This window comes from Phoxinus phoxinus (assembly GCF_949152265.1).
Source record: "Phoxinus phoxinus genome assembly, chromosome: 23".
In the NCBI taxonomy this organism is placed as follows: domain Eukaryota; kingdom Metazoa; phylum Chordata; class Actinopteri; order Cypriniformes; family Leuciscidae; genus Phoxinus; species Phoxinus phoxinus.
The window spans coordinates 2492023-2507042 of record NC_136898.1 but is presented as its reverse complement, the minus strand read 5'-3'; the positions used below and the strand labels follow the sequence as shown (position 1 = coordinate 2507042).

General features: G+C 35.8%; 1 protein-coding gene across 1 annotated transcript in view; it reads left to right on the top strand.

Moving 5' to 3' along the window:
- The first annotated feature begins 5712 nt into the window (after positions 1-5712).
- LOC306991646 (ras-related protein Rab-3C-like) overlaps positions 5713-15020 on the top strand; it is a 33880-nt gene continuing 24572 nt past the window's right edge. Inside the window, exons 1-3 of the mRNA XM_079599696.1 lie at positions 5713-6115; positions 6716-6938; positions 8199-8408. Of these exons, the coding sequence (XP_079455822.1) occupies positions 6915-6938; positions 8199-8408 (234 nt within the window). The 5' untranslated portion in view covers positions 5713-6115; positions 6716-6914. The remainder of the gene's footprint in view (positions 6116-6715; positions 6939-8198; positions 8409-15020) is intronic.

Genomic DNA, 15020 nt, shown 5'->3' with positions numbered 1-15020 from the left:
TACATTTGTAATTTCTGATGTGAAAATGTATTTATGATATCAATAATTAGGAGAGTAATTCAGATAGCTATATCTAAAATGGCTTTCTGACAAAAAAAATCACATTTATGATATCAGAAATGAACATTGTCACTAGTGGCAAATTATTGATTTCAAAAATGAACATTTTATCTAGTAGCAATTCAATAGTTGATATCAATTTGCACTAGTAACCACAATTACTGATATCAAAAATTATGATTTTTATATTAGTAAGAATTTAATTGATATGTGAATCAATTCAATTAGTAAGAAATCAATTGATATCAACAATTGAATATGAATGGCAGCCTATACATTTAACTAGTGGAAATTAAATTACGGATGTCAAGAATTATAGTTTTTACTAGTTGAAATTTAATTATTGAGTGATGACATCATTGTTGATATCCAGAATTCACATTTTTACTATTGGAAATTTAATTCCTGATATCAAAAAATGCCATTGCCACTAAAGAATTAGCATTTTAACTAGTGAAAATTAAATAGTTGATATAAAGAATAAATTTTGGGAATGAATTAATAAAAATCAAAACAGCCTAGACAACATATTTATCATAAATGTATGGGTGCAGATAGATTAAAAATATATATATATATTTTAATTTATAATTTTCATCATATTAACCTAAGCCTATACCCTAAGTTATACCAATAAATTATGGGTTTATATCATAGGGCTACTACATTTTTTTTTTGTATATCGAAAAAAATAATATCACTCATATCGAGTGGCACCGCTAATGCAAACAGTGTGTGTTGTACATTGGTCTTTATTCAAGAAAACAGCCATCAGTTCTCAGGGTAACGTTTCACACACACATTGCTTGTGTTTTGAAGGTCTTCAGAGAGAGTGGGAGAGTGTTGATGTTATTATGTGAAGGCTGGTTTTCAATATAAAGTGTTTACATGCTGAACTCAGTTATTTATACTTAAATTCAACAGCTAAACATTTATATTTATTGCATGCAAACAACGAATATTCACAGCGCAGACTGCTTTATGCAACACAAAACAGTATCAAATGGAAAGCATATGCCTGATGTCTAATGTAAACAATACACCCTTCCTTTTTAAAGTGACCACTTGTTCCACTCATCAGTGAAAATGAGGCAAGGGTGTCGAGTTACATTCAAGCTATTTTAAGGCATGAAGATTAAATGTGATTAAATATGTAATTTTGGTGATCAAAGATGAGTTTAAAGGGATAAAATGATTGAGGGCGAGCTGTTCAGATGTTCTGGATGGTTCTCTAGCAGAAGCCCAGACCCGGTTCAGTCCCGATCCAGCAGGGCAGATGTGAGGCCGGTCAGGGAACGGGAAACGACACACAATGACTCCGGCATCCTCAGGAAACTCTCTTCCAGAAGCCCCATCTGACACATTCACAAGCATAAATCACCTTTAAACTTCTTAAACCCTCATTTTGTTCTTTATGGAAGGTCGTGCTAAGATGTTTTGGTAACACTTTACTTTACAACATTAACATTAAAGGGGGGGGGGGGGGTAAAATGCCCTTTTCACAAGATGTAAAATAAATCTCTGATGTCCCCAGAGTGTGTGTGTGAAGTTTTAGCTCAAAATACCCCACAGATATTTTTATATAGCATGTTAAAGCTGTCACTTTTTGAGGGTTTGCAAAAACGCACTGGTTTGTGTCTGTCCCTTTAAATGCAAATGAGCTGCTGCAGAGGGCGGGGTTTCAAGAGCTCCTGTCTGTGTGTGTGTGTGTGTGTGTGTGTGTGTGTGTGTGTGTGTGTGTGTGTGTGTGTGTGTGTGTGTGTGTGTGTGTGTGCGTGTGTGTGTGTGTGTGTGTGTGTGTGTGTGTGTGTGTGTGTGTGTGTGTGTGTGTGTGTGTGTGTGTGTGTTAGCAGCTGCCGTTACCTCACGCACACACACTAAAACTGTTCTGTCTTTAATGTTAAAACGGAGTCAGACAAAGATGGAGAGACTCAAGAAGAAGAACAACATGTAGAAGCAACAGGACGTCTCTGAATGGTTAGTTGATGAATTTATGTCGCTGATGTGCAGTTAACGATCTTCAATTAGCATATTCTGTCATGATAATCTATAAATCGCTCGTATAGGAACTGTTGTGAGATGCACACAGAGTGACTTTCTATTGCATGTGAAAAGATGGATGCTAAAGTTTGAGCTGACTCACAAATGTGCTCGACTACAACAACTCTTCCTCTTCTCAACATGGACTGCGTGTCCCGGGGGCGGGGCTTATGTAAATTCTAGGGTTGGTGATGTCACTAACCCGGGAGGAATGTCGTGTAGTTCCTACCAGCCGTTTGTTGTAGTCCTTTTCTTTAAAAGCAAATATCTTCCTTTGCTTTGAACTTTGAGCGTTGTAACTTTGCAGATGTTGTTTATGATCAAACAGCAACATTACACACTAACTACAGTTAGAAAAGTCAAATCATAATCAACCACCCCTTTAATGCAATGCATTTATTAATTTAGGTTAATGTCAGTTCTGTTTTCATATGTTTACATATTAATGCATCATGAACTAAGAATAAACATTAACCTAAAATAATAAAAAAATGCTGTAATATATCTTACGCAATATTAACATACTTGCATATTTGATCATCAGCGAAGATACAAAATATTTCAGTAAAACTAAAAATATTTAAACTTCATGAGATGCATGAGGGATTTGCACAGTAGTGGACAAAAGTGACATCCGGCCTATAGGAAAATGTACATCTTCACCCTTCATTCAAATATTATTAATCATTTATTATTAAGATTTTGTAAGGATATTGCGTAGGTGTGCTTGGAGTCGATTGTTTTATTTGTGATAATAACGCAATGAAACATGACAAATTGTGCCGACATAATTTTGGCAACAAAGAAATTATGAAAATGAGAACCAACGAAAATATTAATAACGTGTTATATTGTCGTCAATGTAATTTTATTTTTCTATGCATTTTTTTTTTGCATAGTAAAATAAAACCTGTAGCTGTAGTTTATAAAATATAAAATATGTTTTCATCAAACTTGTAGGGTAAATAAAAGCTTATTTCCCATCTGGCCTCTACTAATATACAGAAAATGCATGGCCTGATCCTATAGCGCCCCCACATGGCCATCCAGCAACAGAACACTGCAGGAACACACTCACGTTTCTGTGTTCGGACAGATCCGTCTGGAACATAAAAGAGCTACAGTTGGGAAAGCTAGAAATATAACATAATGCAAAATACTTGAAATATTTATGCATACACTTTACCTTCCAGAAGTCCTGTTTGATCAAATGAATATCATTGTGTGGTTTGCCATGCTTTACTCCTCGAATAGCCCAACAACATGGAGTTTATTTCAAATCCTGTGCCCTGAAATCCCACAGCCGAGGCTTCACAAACCTGCACAGGACAGTTAATACATACGTGGATAGTGTGAGCTGACATTTTATCTTCATTTAAAGGTCAGCAAAACTTACCAAACGTCCATTGGCTGATCCCAGGTCAGCCAGACGGCCTTTGCGTCCATCCAGAAGCTTGATAACATTTGCAGTTTGTTCTTGTGTTGAAGGTACAAACGGCACCTGGGAGAATATCACACCAGAACCAGACCTTTTCAGCTTCTCCCTATTAAAGGAGTAGTTCACTTTAAAATGAAAATCAGCCCATGGATTTACTCACCCTCAAGTCATCCTAGGTGTATATTACTTTCTTCTTTCAGACGAATACAATCTGAGTTATATTAAAAAATCCTGACTCTTCCAAGCTTTATAATGGCAGTGGATTGCTATTACTGTCTTGAAGTCCATGAAAAAAGCATCTCCATGATAAAAGTGCATCTATCCAACATAAAAGTGCATCTATCCATGATAAAAGTGCATCTATCCATGATAAAAGTGCATCTATCCATCATAAATGTGCATCTATCCATCATAAATGTGCATCTATCCATCATAAATGTGCATCTATCCATCATAAAAGTGCATCTATCCATCATAAAAGTGCATCTATCCATCATAAAAGTGCATCTATCCATGATAAAAGTGCATCTATCCATCATAAATGTGCATCTATCCATGATAAAAGTGCATCTGTCCATCATAAAAGTGCATCTATCCATGATAAAAGTGCATCTATCCATCATAAATGTGCATCTATCCATCATAAATGTGCATCTATCCATCATAAATGTGCATCTATCCATGATAAAAGTGCATCTATCCATGATAAAAGTGCATCTATCCATGATAAAAGTGCATCTATCCATGATAAAAGTGCATCTATCCATGATAAAAGTGCATCTATCCATCATAAAAGTGTATCTATCCATCATAAAAGTGCATCTATCCATCATAAAAGTTAATCTATCCATCATAAAAGTGCATCTGTCCATGATAAAAGTGCATCTATCCATCATAAAAGTGCATCTATCCATCATAAAAGTGCATCTGCCCATCATAAAAGTGCATCTATCCATTATAAAAGTGCATCTGTCCATCATAAAAGTGCATCTATCCATCATAAAAGTGCCTCTATCCATCATAAAAGTGCATCTATCCATCATAAAAGTGCATCTGTCCATCATAAAAGTGCATCTATCCATCATAAAAGTGCCTCTATCCATCATAAAAGTGCATCTATCCATGATAAAAGTGCATCTATCCATGATAAAAGTGCATCTGTCCATCATAAAAGTGCATCTGTCCATCATAAAAGTGCATCTGTCCATCATAAAAGTGCATCTGTCCATCATAAAAGTGCATCTATCCATCATAAAAGTGCATCTGTCCATCATAAAAGTGCCTCTATCCATGATAAAAGTGCATCTGTCCATCATAAAAGTGCCTCTATCCATCATAAAAGTGCATCTATCCATGATAAAAGTGCATCTGTCCATGATAAAAGTGCATCTGTCCATCATAAAAGTGCATCTGTCCATCATAAAAGTGCCTCTATCCATGATAAAAGTGCATCTATCCATCATAAATGTGCATCTATCCATGATAAAAGTGCATCTGTCCATCATAAAAGTGCCTCTATCCATCATAAAAGTGCATCTATCCATGATAAAAGTGCATCTGTCCATGATAAAAGTGCATCTGTCCATCATAAAAGTGCATCTGTCCATCATAAAAGTGCCTCTATCCATGATAAAAGTGCATCTATCCATCATAAATGTGCATCTATCCGTGATAAAAGTACATCTGTCAAATAGTGAAGCATCTCAGGGCAAACATGCTTTATTATAAAGTCTATTCTATCTATCTATCTATCTATCTATCTATCTATCTATCTATCTATCTATCTATCTATCTATCTATCTATCTATCTATCTATCTATCTATCTATCTATCTATCTATCTATCTATCTATCCATCCATCCATCCATCCATCCATCCATCCATCCATCCATCCATCCATCCATCCATCCATCCATCCATCCATCCATCCATCCATCCATCTATCTATCTATTAGAACTAGTCTCAAATAATATAATTTTATGCTAAAGTAGCCGACTAAAATTACAAAATTAAAATATTAAAGTATAAGCTCATTTAAAATATTAATAAATACTATAATATTACATAAAACAAAAACAACACTATTTTAATGTAGTTGATATTTAACACTTACACCAGCGGCCGGTAGAGGGCGCGCTGCTGCTAAAATCCGAGGCTCGTGCACGCGTCTGACTCTGAGCTCCGAATTGTCACATGACCGAACCAACCAACGTGACATGTGTTCGGCAGGGTGAACGAACCAATCTATGCGTTTTAAACGGGTTTAAACGCCTGTAAATGCTGTAAATAATACCACAGTGAAGATGAAAACAAACTGAAACATCCTGTCAGCATTATTCATGCCTCAGTTTTAATCGCTACAATTTACAGACTCTGAAAGCCACTACAATATATTGAGCTACATCTAAATATCAATCTGTCTAAAACACTCAAATGGGCAATTTTACCTTAAAAGTCTGTTTAAATATTTTTAATACGAGTAGCCTACTGACTGTCAAGTGTCAACTTCCGAGATTTAATGATTGACAGGAGCCAAGCCAATGAGATGTCGATCTGCAGACTTCTGCAAATCTCTGGTAAATATTTCTTCATAGAGAACATTATCATACAAACCTGTTATAATTGTGGGTTTTATTATTTTAAGACGGTAGGATTTATATAGGCCTAAGTGTAAATTACAGATTACCCTATCATTTCTACAATAATACTAAAAATGAAATAAAAACCTACTAAACTGAAATGCAGTTTTATTTTCTATCCAGCGGGATGATATTATAGATTTTAATATAAGGGGGAAAATATAAAAACCTTCGTGTGGACTAAAATATTTTGTCAAATTTTATTTCCTAATACTCACGTTAAATATGATATAAGTTTTTATTTATAAATAAGTTATTCTATATAAATAATTGTTGCTTTATACACGAATTAAAATGTTTGATTCAAACGTTTTGGAATGAGTCAAGCCAGGTCCGGAGGTACATTATTCTACAACATCAGAACCACTAACGTATATTTAGAAAATGTTATGGAGGGAAACAATAGTTTTATATAAACGGATATTATTTGACTGATACACCGAAACACATTAGAAAAGTGAGAGATAATCATAGACTGTAAAAAAAAAAAAAAAAAAGAGGAGATAATCGATCCATCAAGTCTCTTCCGGGTTTTAGGACTACAAACTATTCTTTGGAGAAAACTCCAACTCCCAGCAGTGAGCGCGGTTGAGGACGTTGGAACGGCCGGGAGCGCGCACAGCAGCGAGTCAGCGCGCGTTCTCTCTCTGGCAGCTGATGCTGATGCTCAGAGGACACGGAGTGATTCGAGCATCACCGGGAACCGACAGAATTATCGTGCCAAATCTTCGGTAGGATGCGTCAGGACGGATCCATGCAGGTTTGTGCTTGCGTTGCGTTTATAAGCTTGTATTGTCATATGGCTTTATAATAGTAAGTTATTTCATTATAATTAGGCTACAGTTCTGCTGATCATTTCCGAATTGTATAAATGACGGTAAGGCGAAATATGTCACAATTGATTGTTGTAATATATTAGCTTTATTCTCAGTATGATTAAATCAGTCGTTATGAACATAAGGATGAATAAAATGGATATGGTTATTGATGGAAACACACCCTAACCCTCTGTAATGTGGGGGTTGGGGGAATATTCCTGTACTAAAGCGTTTTATAGCTCTTCCTCTCTGTACATTCATCATTATCATAATTAAATGGTTGTCAGCTTGACTGTATTTATTTTTGAGATGGTGTTTGAGGATTGGTTTTATATGGATGGCTTTCCAGGGTTCTTTCGGCCAATGACAAGCTCCAAATTTGATAAATGACAACTTATAATATGTGATATTTATTATGTTTTACTGTATTTAGTGTCTAAACATGTAGTTTGGTTTGTATTTATAATTTAGAGAAATAATCTCACTAGCCTTATACTTTTAAAAGCCAGTTTCCTCTTTACTGATTTTTTAAATCATACATCAAATCTGTCTTTTATAATATTCCTTTAGACATATTTTATTTTAAAGTGGGGGGAAAATAAAAAAAATATACCGTAATATAAATCTACGGATACATTTTCAAGAATATTTCCAAACACTAAAATGTTCACAGAAAAACTAACTTGCTTATTTAATGTACTGTTCACGTAATTATATAACATCCATTTATTTACATGAAAAATGCATAGTATTTCGATTGCAAATAAACAAAAATACTTACTGTATATTATTATTATTATTATTCATGTTTATATTGTTGTAGTCTAATGAATATTATTGTGGTAAAAACAGAATGCATACAAAAAGTAGCCTAATAAAACAAAAAATATATCAGTTTTGTCAAACAACTCCATTTTTAATTAATCCATTTATTTTCATATTTAATAAATAAATAATATTTATTTTTTTATATATATTTGTATTTGTGTCCACTAACCATTATAAAACAGAGCTATATAAATAAACGGATATGTTAATTGTTTATTGTGACTTTTTTGTATGCATTCTGTTTTAATATTCATTAGACTACAACAATATGAACATGAATAATAATAAAAGAAAGCATTTTGCAGGTTTATTAGTGCAGGTTTGACGTGTGTGTTGCTGCAGCTGTTTGTTGAAAGCGTGTTGTCTGGTTCCAGATGGCTGCGGCACAGAAAGAAGGATCTGACCAGAACTTCGATTACATGTTCAAACTGCTGATCATCGGCAACAGCAGTGTAGGGAAGACGTCGTTTCTCTTCCGGTACGCTGACGACTCCTTCACGTCAGCGTTTGTGAGTACGGTGGGCATCGATTTCAAAGTCAAAACCGTCTACAAGAACGACAAGAGAATCAAACTGCAGATATGGGTGAGTTGGCCTACATTAGACCGCAGGTTTCATTGGACTAGCCTTTGAAACGAGGCCGGTTAAATTGATGCCTGGCTTGCCTCGGGTCTGTGCTTCCCAACTGGTGTGTTGCAATCCACCAACATGTTGTTCGATACACACTCCTCCTTAAAAGTAATTACTCAAGCTTTTAGTTGGGGATGGGCAACGATTAATCGCGATTAATCGCATCAAAAATATAAGTTTGTGTTTAAATAATATATGTATGTGTATTGTGTATAATTATTTTCTATATATAAATACACACACATGCATATTTCTATATAAAATATTTCTATATAATATAAATTATGTATAAATATATACATGCAAATAGTTCTTAAATATGCATATGTGTGTATTTATATATACAAAATAATTATACACAGTACACATACATATAGGGCTGTAAATGATTAATCGCGATTAATCGAATCCAAAATAAAAGTTTGTGTTTACATAATATGTGTGTGTGTATTGTGTATAATTATTTTCTATATATAAATACACACACATGCATGTATATATTTGAGAAATATTTGCATTTATATACTGCATTTATATTTTTACATGATTTATATTATAATATAACTATTTTATATATAAATAACTATTTTTTCTTAAATATAGACATGCATGTATGTGTATTTATATATACAAAATAATGATACACAATACACACACATATATTTTGTAAACGCAAACTTTATTTTGGATTTGATTAATCGCGATTAATCGTTAACAGCCCTACATACATATATTATTTAAACACAAACCTTTATTTTGGATCCGATTAATCGTGATTAATCGCGGCCCATCCCTAAGTTGCATGAATGAATACGGCATCAGACTGTTTTGAAATGATTGTGGATGGACTTTAATGTTGTGAGATGGCTCCAGAAAATATTTAATATGATTGGTAAATTACCCTATGACAAGATACTCACTATCTAATGTACATTTGGCATGCTTGGTTTGATTAAAACTAGGGCTGGGCAACGATTAATCGCATCCAAAATAAAAGCTTGTGTTTACATAAAATATGTATGTGTATAATAATTTTTATATGCATGTATATATTTAAGAAATATGTATATTTATACATAATTTACATTATAAGTAAATATAAATATTTTAGATAATAAATAACCATTTTTTCTTAAATATATATATGCATGTGTGTGTATTTATTGACACATATATTATGTAAACACAAACTTTTATTTTGTTTATTTATTGCCCAGCACTAATAAAAAAAAAACTTGAATAAGTGCGAACCGAACCCTGGTGTGATCAAGCGGACCGTCGTCTAAGACAGTTCTGGAAGTTAAACGAGATTGGTCCGCTGGTTAGTCCAGTTATGTCGTCCCATCGCAAAGTCACATGTCTTTTTTAGGGATGCACGATATATCGGCCATCATATCGGCATCGGCCAATATATGTTCATTTTTAATGTTTTCATTATTGGCCTGATAAGAAAATGGCCTGAAAAGCCAATAAATAATGAGACTCTTCAGATGTGCACTGTTCAGCATGATGATTTTAAATGGCTTGAAATATGATTGGAATCACTTAAAAAAAGGAAAATACATTTCAGTGCAACATGCAAGTCTGTCATATCGGCTACATAACATTAGTGCATATCATAAAATTAGTGCATATCGGCTACATAACATTAGTGTGTGTTTGGGTCATGGCTTTCAATAGTGAGACTTTTGTTTTTGTAATCAGGCTCTCAAAAATTATATACAAATTTGGATTTAGATTTATCGGCGAATATAGCGGTTATCGGCTTTTAAAAAGAAAGAATTATCGGTTATCGGTATCGGCCAAAATGTTCATATCAGTGCATCCCATTTGATGCACATCGAGGAATTTATTCGGGAAATGTGTTTCCATCGTGGTTTATCCGACTCAATTGAGCGCATACGTTTTTTACAGTATGTGCTGTTTTTTTGAACTTATGTGCATTTTGGCCTTTCCATCCAAGTGTTTTTTTTATGGGATATCCCAAAATGCGCATAAAAATAGGTGGATGATTAGAAACGTAGCTACTGTCATTTTTAACACCGAACCTAAATATAAATATAAACCTAAAACAATGCTGTATGCTGGACTAAATACGCTCGCTGCATGTGCACAGCCTACATATGATGGTATTTTGATCAGATGAGAACTAATGAAGAGCTTATGAAGTGTGTAAACAGCGACAGGAATACGTCCGTTGCACACACACACACGAAGATCAGCTGCAAAGTTCCCGACGCCTGCACTGAACCGTAATGGCCACCGTAGCTCCTATGACGAGATAAACAGGTTTGCTGGAGCATTCTGTGCTTTGTAGGGTCGCATCTTGTGACATCACGTCCTGTTTGTGTCTTTGGTTCATATTTCAGTCAAACCGCACCAGAGTTTGTTTGGAAAGGTGGGTCTCGGTCCGCTTGTTTGGGTTCGGATAACAGCGTTCACACTTATTCAAATAAAACACACTAACAGAGCAACCGCACCAGGGTTTGTTTTAACTGAACCAAGCATGCCAAGTGTGAACAAACCCTGTCATTTTGTTTTTGGGGCCGGACCAAAAGAACCATGAGAATCAAACTGCATGTGAACACCTTAAATCAAAGCCACTTTGTTGCGTCATAGTTCCTCTAGACAGATTATTTATTTAGATTGGCACAAACATATGAGTCAGTGTGACTCAAAATGGATGAAATGTTCATAGCAGGTCGTGGACAAGCATAAAAGTGGCTTGATGTTTTCAGTGGCACTGACTTCTGATATGAATGATTTCAGAAACAGATGCAGGAATGTTTTTATGTTTTTTAAGTAAACACATTTCATTCATGCACAATGAGGGATTTGCTTTTGCTGTAGTGAGTCAACCCTCGGACAATCATCTTTTTTATGACACCAGATATAATTGTGCTTCGTATGTTGCCTTTATTTTGTCCTTATTACATCTTCAATACAGATTTAATACAGATACCGGACTACCGGTACTTTATCTAGATGATGATACACAAGCTGCATGGAAACTATAGCCTAAAGCAAATGCCTGTTTAAAATTGTGCACGTGTTTCCCAAACTTCACGTCATTGATTGCAAGAGATTACTTTAACGTCATGTGTGGAGAGCAAACGCTGATTGATCGCACATTCAGAGAGTTTTGCATCAACCTGCAATCCATGGACATTGATTTTATGATGAATCATAAAATATCTAATTTTTTCACAAGCACGGCTTTTATTATCTGCTCATTTAATGCTCAAATTTATTGTTTGTTAATAATCCTTTTAGTTGTGGTTTGTGTTGTTGGAACTGGTCCTCTTATGGTACTCTGACATAATGATTTCTGGGAGATCCATGGCATTATAAAAAGGTGTTTTTTACTGGTGGCCGAGAGCTGAAGAATGTTTGGTTGATTTGGTTGCTCGTCACACGTTTCCATTACAGATTTGCACCAAGCTTTTGCGATTTTTTTCTAAATGTCGACAAAAAAGCGATTGCGAAATGATGCAATAATTATAAAATTAATTCTTGATGCGCACGTGAGCGCCATCAGCGTTTCTCACAGGTTCGTGTTTAAAGTCTGTGTAGAGAGAATGGTGTCGTCTTAGCGGCCTCTAATTTAATAACTAATGATCATTTCGGCGAAAGTGAATCAATCAAAACTAACTTTAGCTGGACAATAACTTTATTCAAGAACCACTATAAAGCCAAAACAATCTGTTACCTTAAATTATACGTTTATCTCTGTAAAGCTGCTTTGAAACAATCTACATTGTTAAAAGCGCTATATAAATGAAGATGAAAGTTTCTCCCTCATTTCTGCTTCAAGGTCTTGATTGTGGCTATTCTTTGAGGTTCAGAAACCAGTATTTTCTGAGTTTCTGAGTATTTTCTCATCTTTTATGAGTTTAATAAAGAGCTGTCTCGTATTCTGTCCAAACACACCGCGTCATCTACGTCAGGTGACTGTAAATGCGCAAAAACTGTTTCCATTGCAGTTTTGCGAAATATTTATTTTTCAAATTGCCTGAAAAAACTCATGCGAGCGTAAAAACTTTTTTGCGACAAATGGGAGTTTTTGTGAAATTGACGTGTTTCCATTGGGTGTATTTTCAATTCGCAGTTTCAAATTGCGCAATTTGAAAGGTAATGGAATTGCGGCAGCCGTCCAATCACAGTGGAGAAGGGGCGGGACTAATACCACACCGACCAACCGCCACATTCTGCTTGTACAACCTCAACAGACGACAACAACAAGCATAATAACAGAACAAGATCATTTAAAACAAGAGCCAGAGAAAATACTTTTCATTGTATCATTCATTTTTATATGGAAACAATACAGACGCTTTAGTGGACATAGGGTTTGCACAACTACTCATTAATGCTAGTCGATTTCTTATCAAAACGAAACAATACTCGAGTTACTCGACTACTCGTGGTTCATGCTACTGTAAATTAAAAGATATGAAATAGTTCTTATCAATAAAGGTTTATTAACTCATAGCCTAATGCAACAATTACATAAGTAAACTCAAAACATTATATCCTTCTTATATCCTTCCCAAGTAAATCTGTTATTACCTGTCTTCTCCTCTCTGTAATCGGCGCTAACAGAATTCACCAATGCTCGTTTGCTTTGTGATGTGCGTCTCACTTACATTTGTCTTTGTTGTTGGATGTTTCAATCGTAGGTGGTTGTGCACAGCTGTCGTACTACTGTTGTATTTTAAATTAGTCATACAGAGTTGGCAAATTACAATATTTTTGTCATCCTTGATGAAATACTTCCACACATCTGATGTGTGGTGTCTGTTGGTGACGTTCGCTGTTTTGAATTAATTTATGGTTAATGCACTAGTGATGGGTCGGTCATGAACGATTCGTTAATTTTTAACAAATCTTTAATATGACTTGGGACTACCGAGTTGTCTCAGAGAGTGATTCATTTTGTGTTGACCACGCATGTGCAGCATCCTATGGGTTCTGTACAAGCGTGCCGTACAAGCCCTGAAAAGCGAAGCCAAAGCGTCTCGATCGCCCCCCGGTGGCTGGTCCTAGTATGGGTCATAAACGGTACTTGATGCTATAAAAGCGGTGGTGAGACGTCGTGATTGACAGGTTCTCTGAGCGAAGTAGTCACTGAAGCACATCACACTTTTTTTCGGGATTTTCGGAGGACTGACGAGATTGTATTTACCGTAATTTCTGGACTATAAATCACACTTTTTTTTCATAATCCCCACCCAGTGAATTTCCCACTACTATAATGCACGCTCAAGTAGTCGATTGTTTCTGACAGCGCCGACTAGTGGTTGAAGTAGTCGATCTCTGGACTACTCGACTAGTCTATGCAAGCCCTAGGTCAGGGATAGGCAACTTCGGTCCTGGAGGGCCACTGTCCTGCAGAGTTTAGCTTCAGCCCTGATATCAACTCACCCATCCATCTAGTAATCCTGAAAACATGAATTGCCTTGTTCAGGTGTTTAATAAGGGTTGGAGCTAAACTCTGCAGGGCAGTGGCCCTCCAGGACCGAAGTTGCCTATCCCTGACATAGGTGGACACACGGCCTTAAAGGGATAGTTCACTTTGAAATTAAATGTTGGTATGTTTTATCTTACCTGAAGTGCATCCAAGATGTAGGTGTCTTTGTCTCCGCAGTAGTTTCAATTTTGATATTTTTAGGTCAAACCCGTTCTTGTCTGTCAGTCATATAATGCAGGTCTATAGGCACTGTCTCCAAAAGCATGCAGAGAAAAGTCCACATTAAAAAATTCCCCATCGTAAGTGCACATTGATGGCCTAAGCTCGCGCGAACTCATCCGGGAGTGTTGAGTTTTCACTTATTCCCAATTTGTAAGCCTTCTATCTTGACACACGACTCGCTTCATTGTTCAGGTCAATCAAAGGCATACGTTGAGCCGTACAGCCAATCACACGCGTTTCTGCTGAGTTTAAAAATGCAACGTCCAATCGAAGGCGGTTAGATTAGTTTCCGGGGAAGAAATCCGGTGTTAACAGATCACTTGGACGTGGTTGTGTAAAAGAGATAAAAACTATATAAATACTGTTTGTTTTATCACACAAACCGCTTGTTTCGTGTCTTAGGCCATCAATGTGCACTTACGATGGGGAATTGTGTAATTTGGACTTTTCTCTGCATGCTTTTGGAGACAGTGCCTATAGACCTGCATTATATGACTGACAGACAAGAACGGTTTGACCTAAAAATATCAAAATTGAAACTACTGCGTAGACAAAGACACCTACATCTTGATGTACTTCAGGTAAGATAAAACATACCGAAATTTAATTTCAAAGTGAACTATCCCTTTAAAGCCAAACATTTTGTTTCTGTTCAATTCAGTAGTGTCGTTGCACTATTTACATTATTTCACAAAACACATCCTAGGACATTCAGTTTGTAGGACATGAGTTTATCGCAGAATAAATGTGCTAAAACATTCTTTATAGCCCCTGTCGTTCCTCTATTATATTAAACAGACGTAGAGGACAGGAACAGCTGGGCTGAACGGTTTTGTTCCAGGAAGCGCCGCCGCATCTATGAATCATGCGTCTCA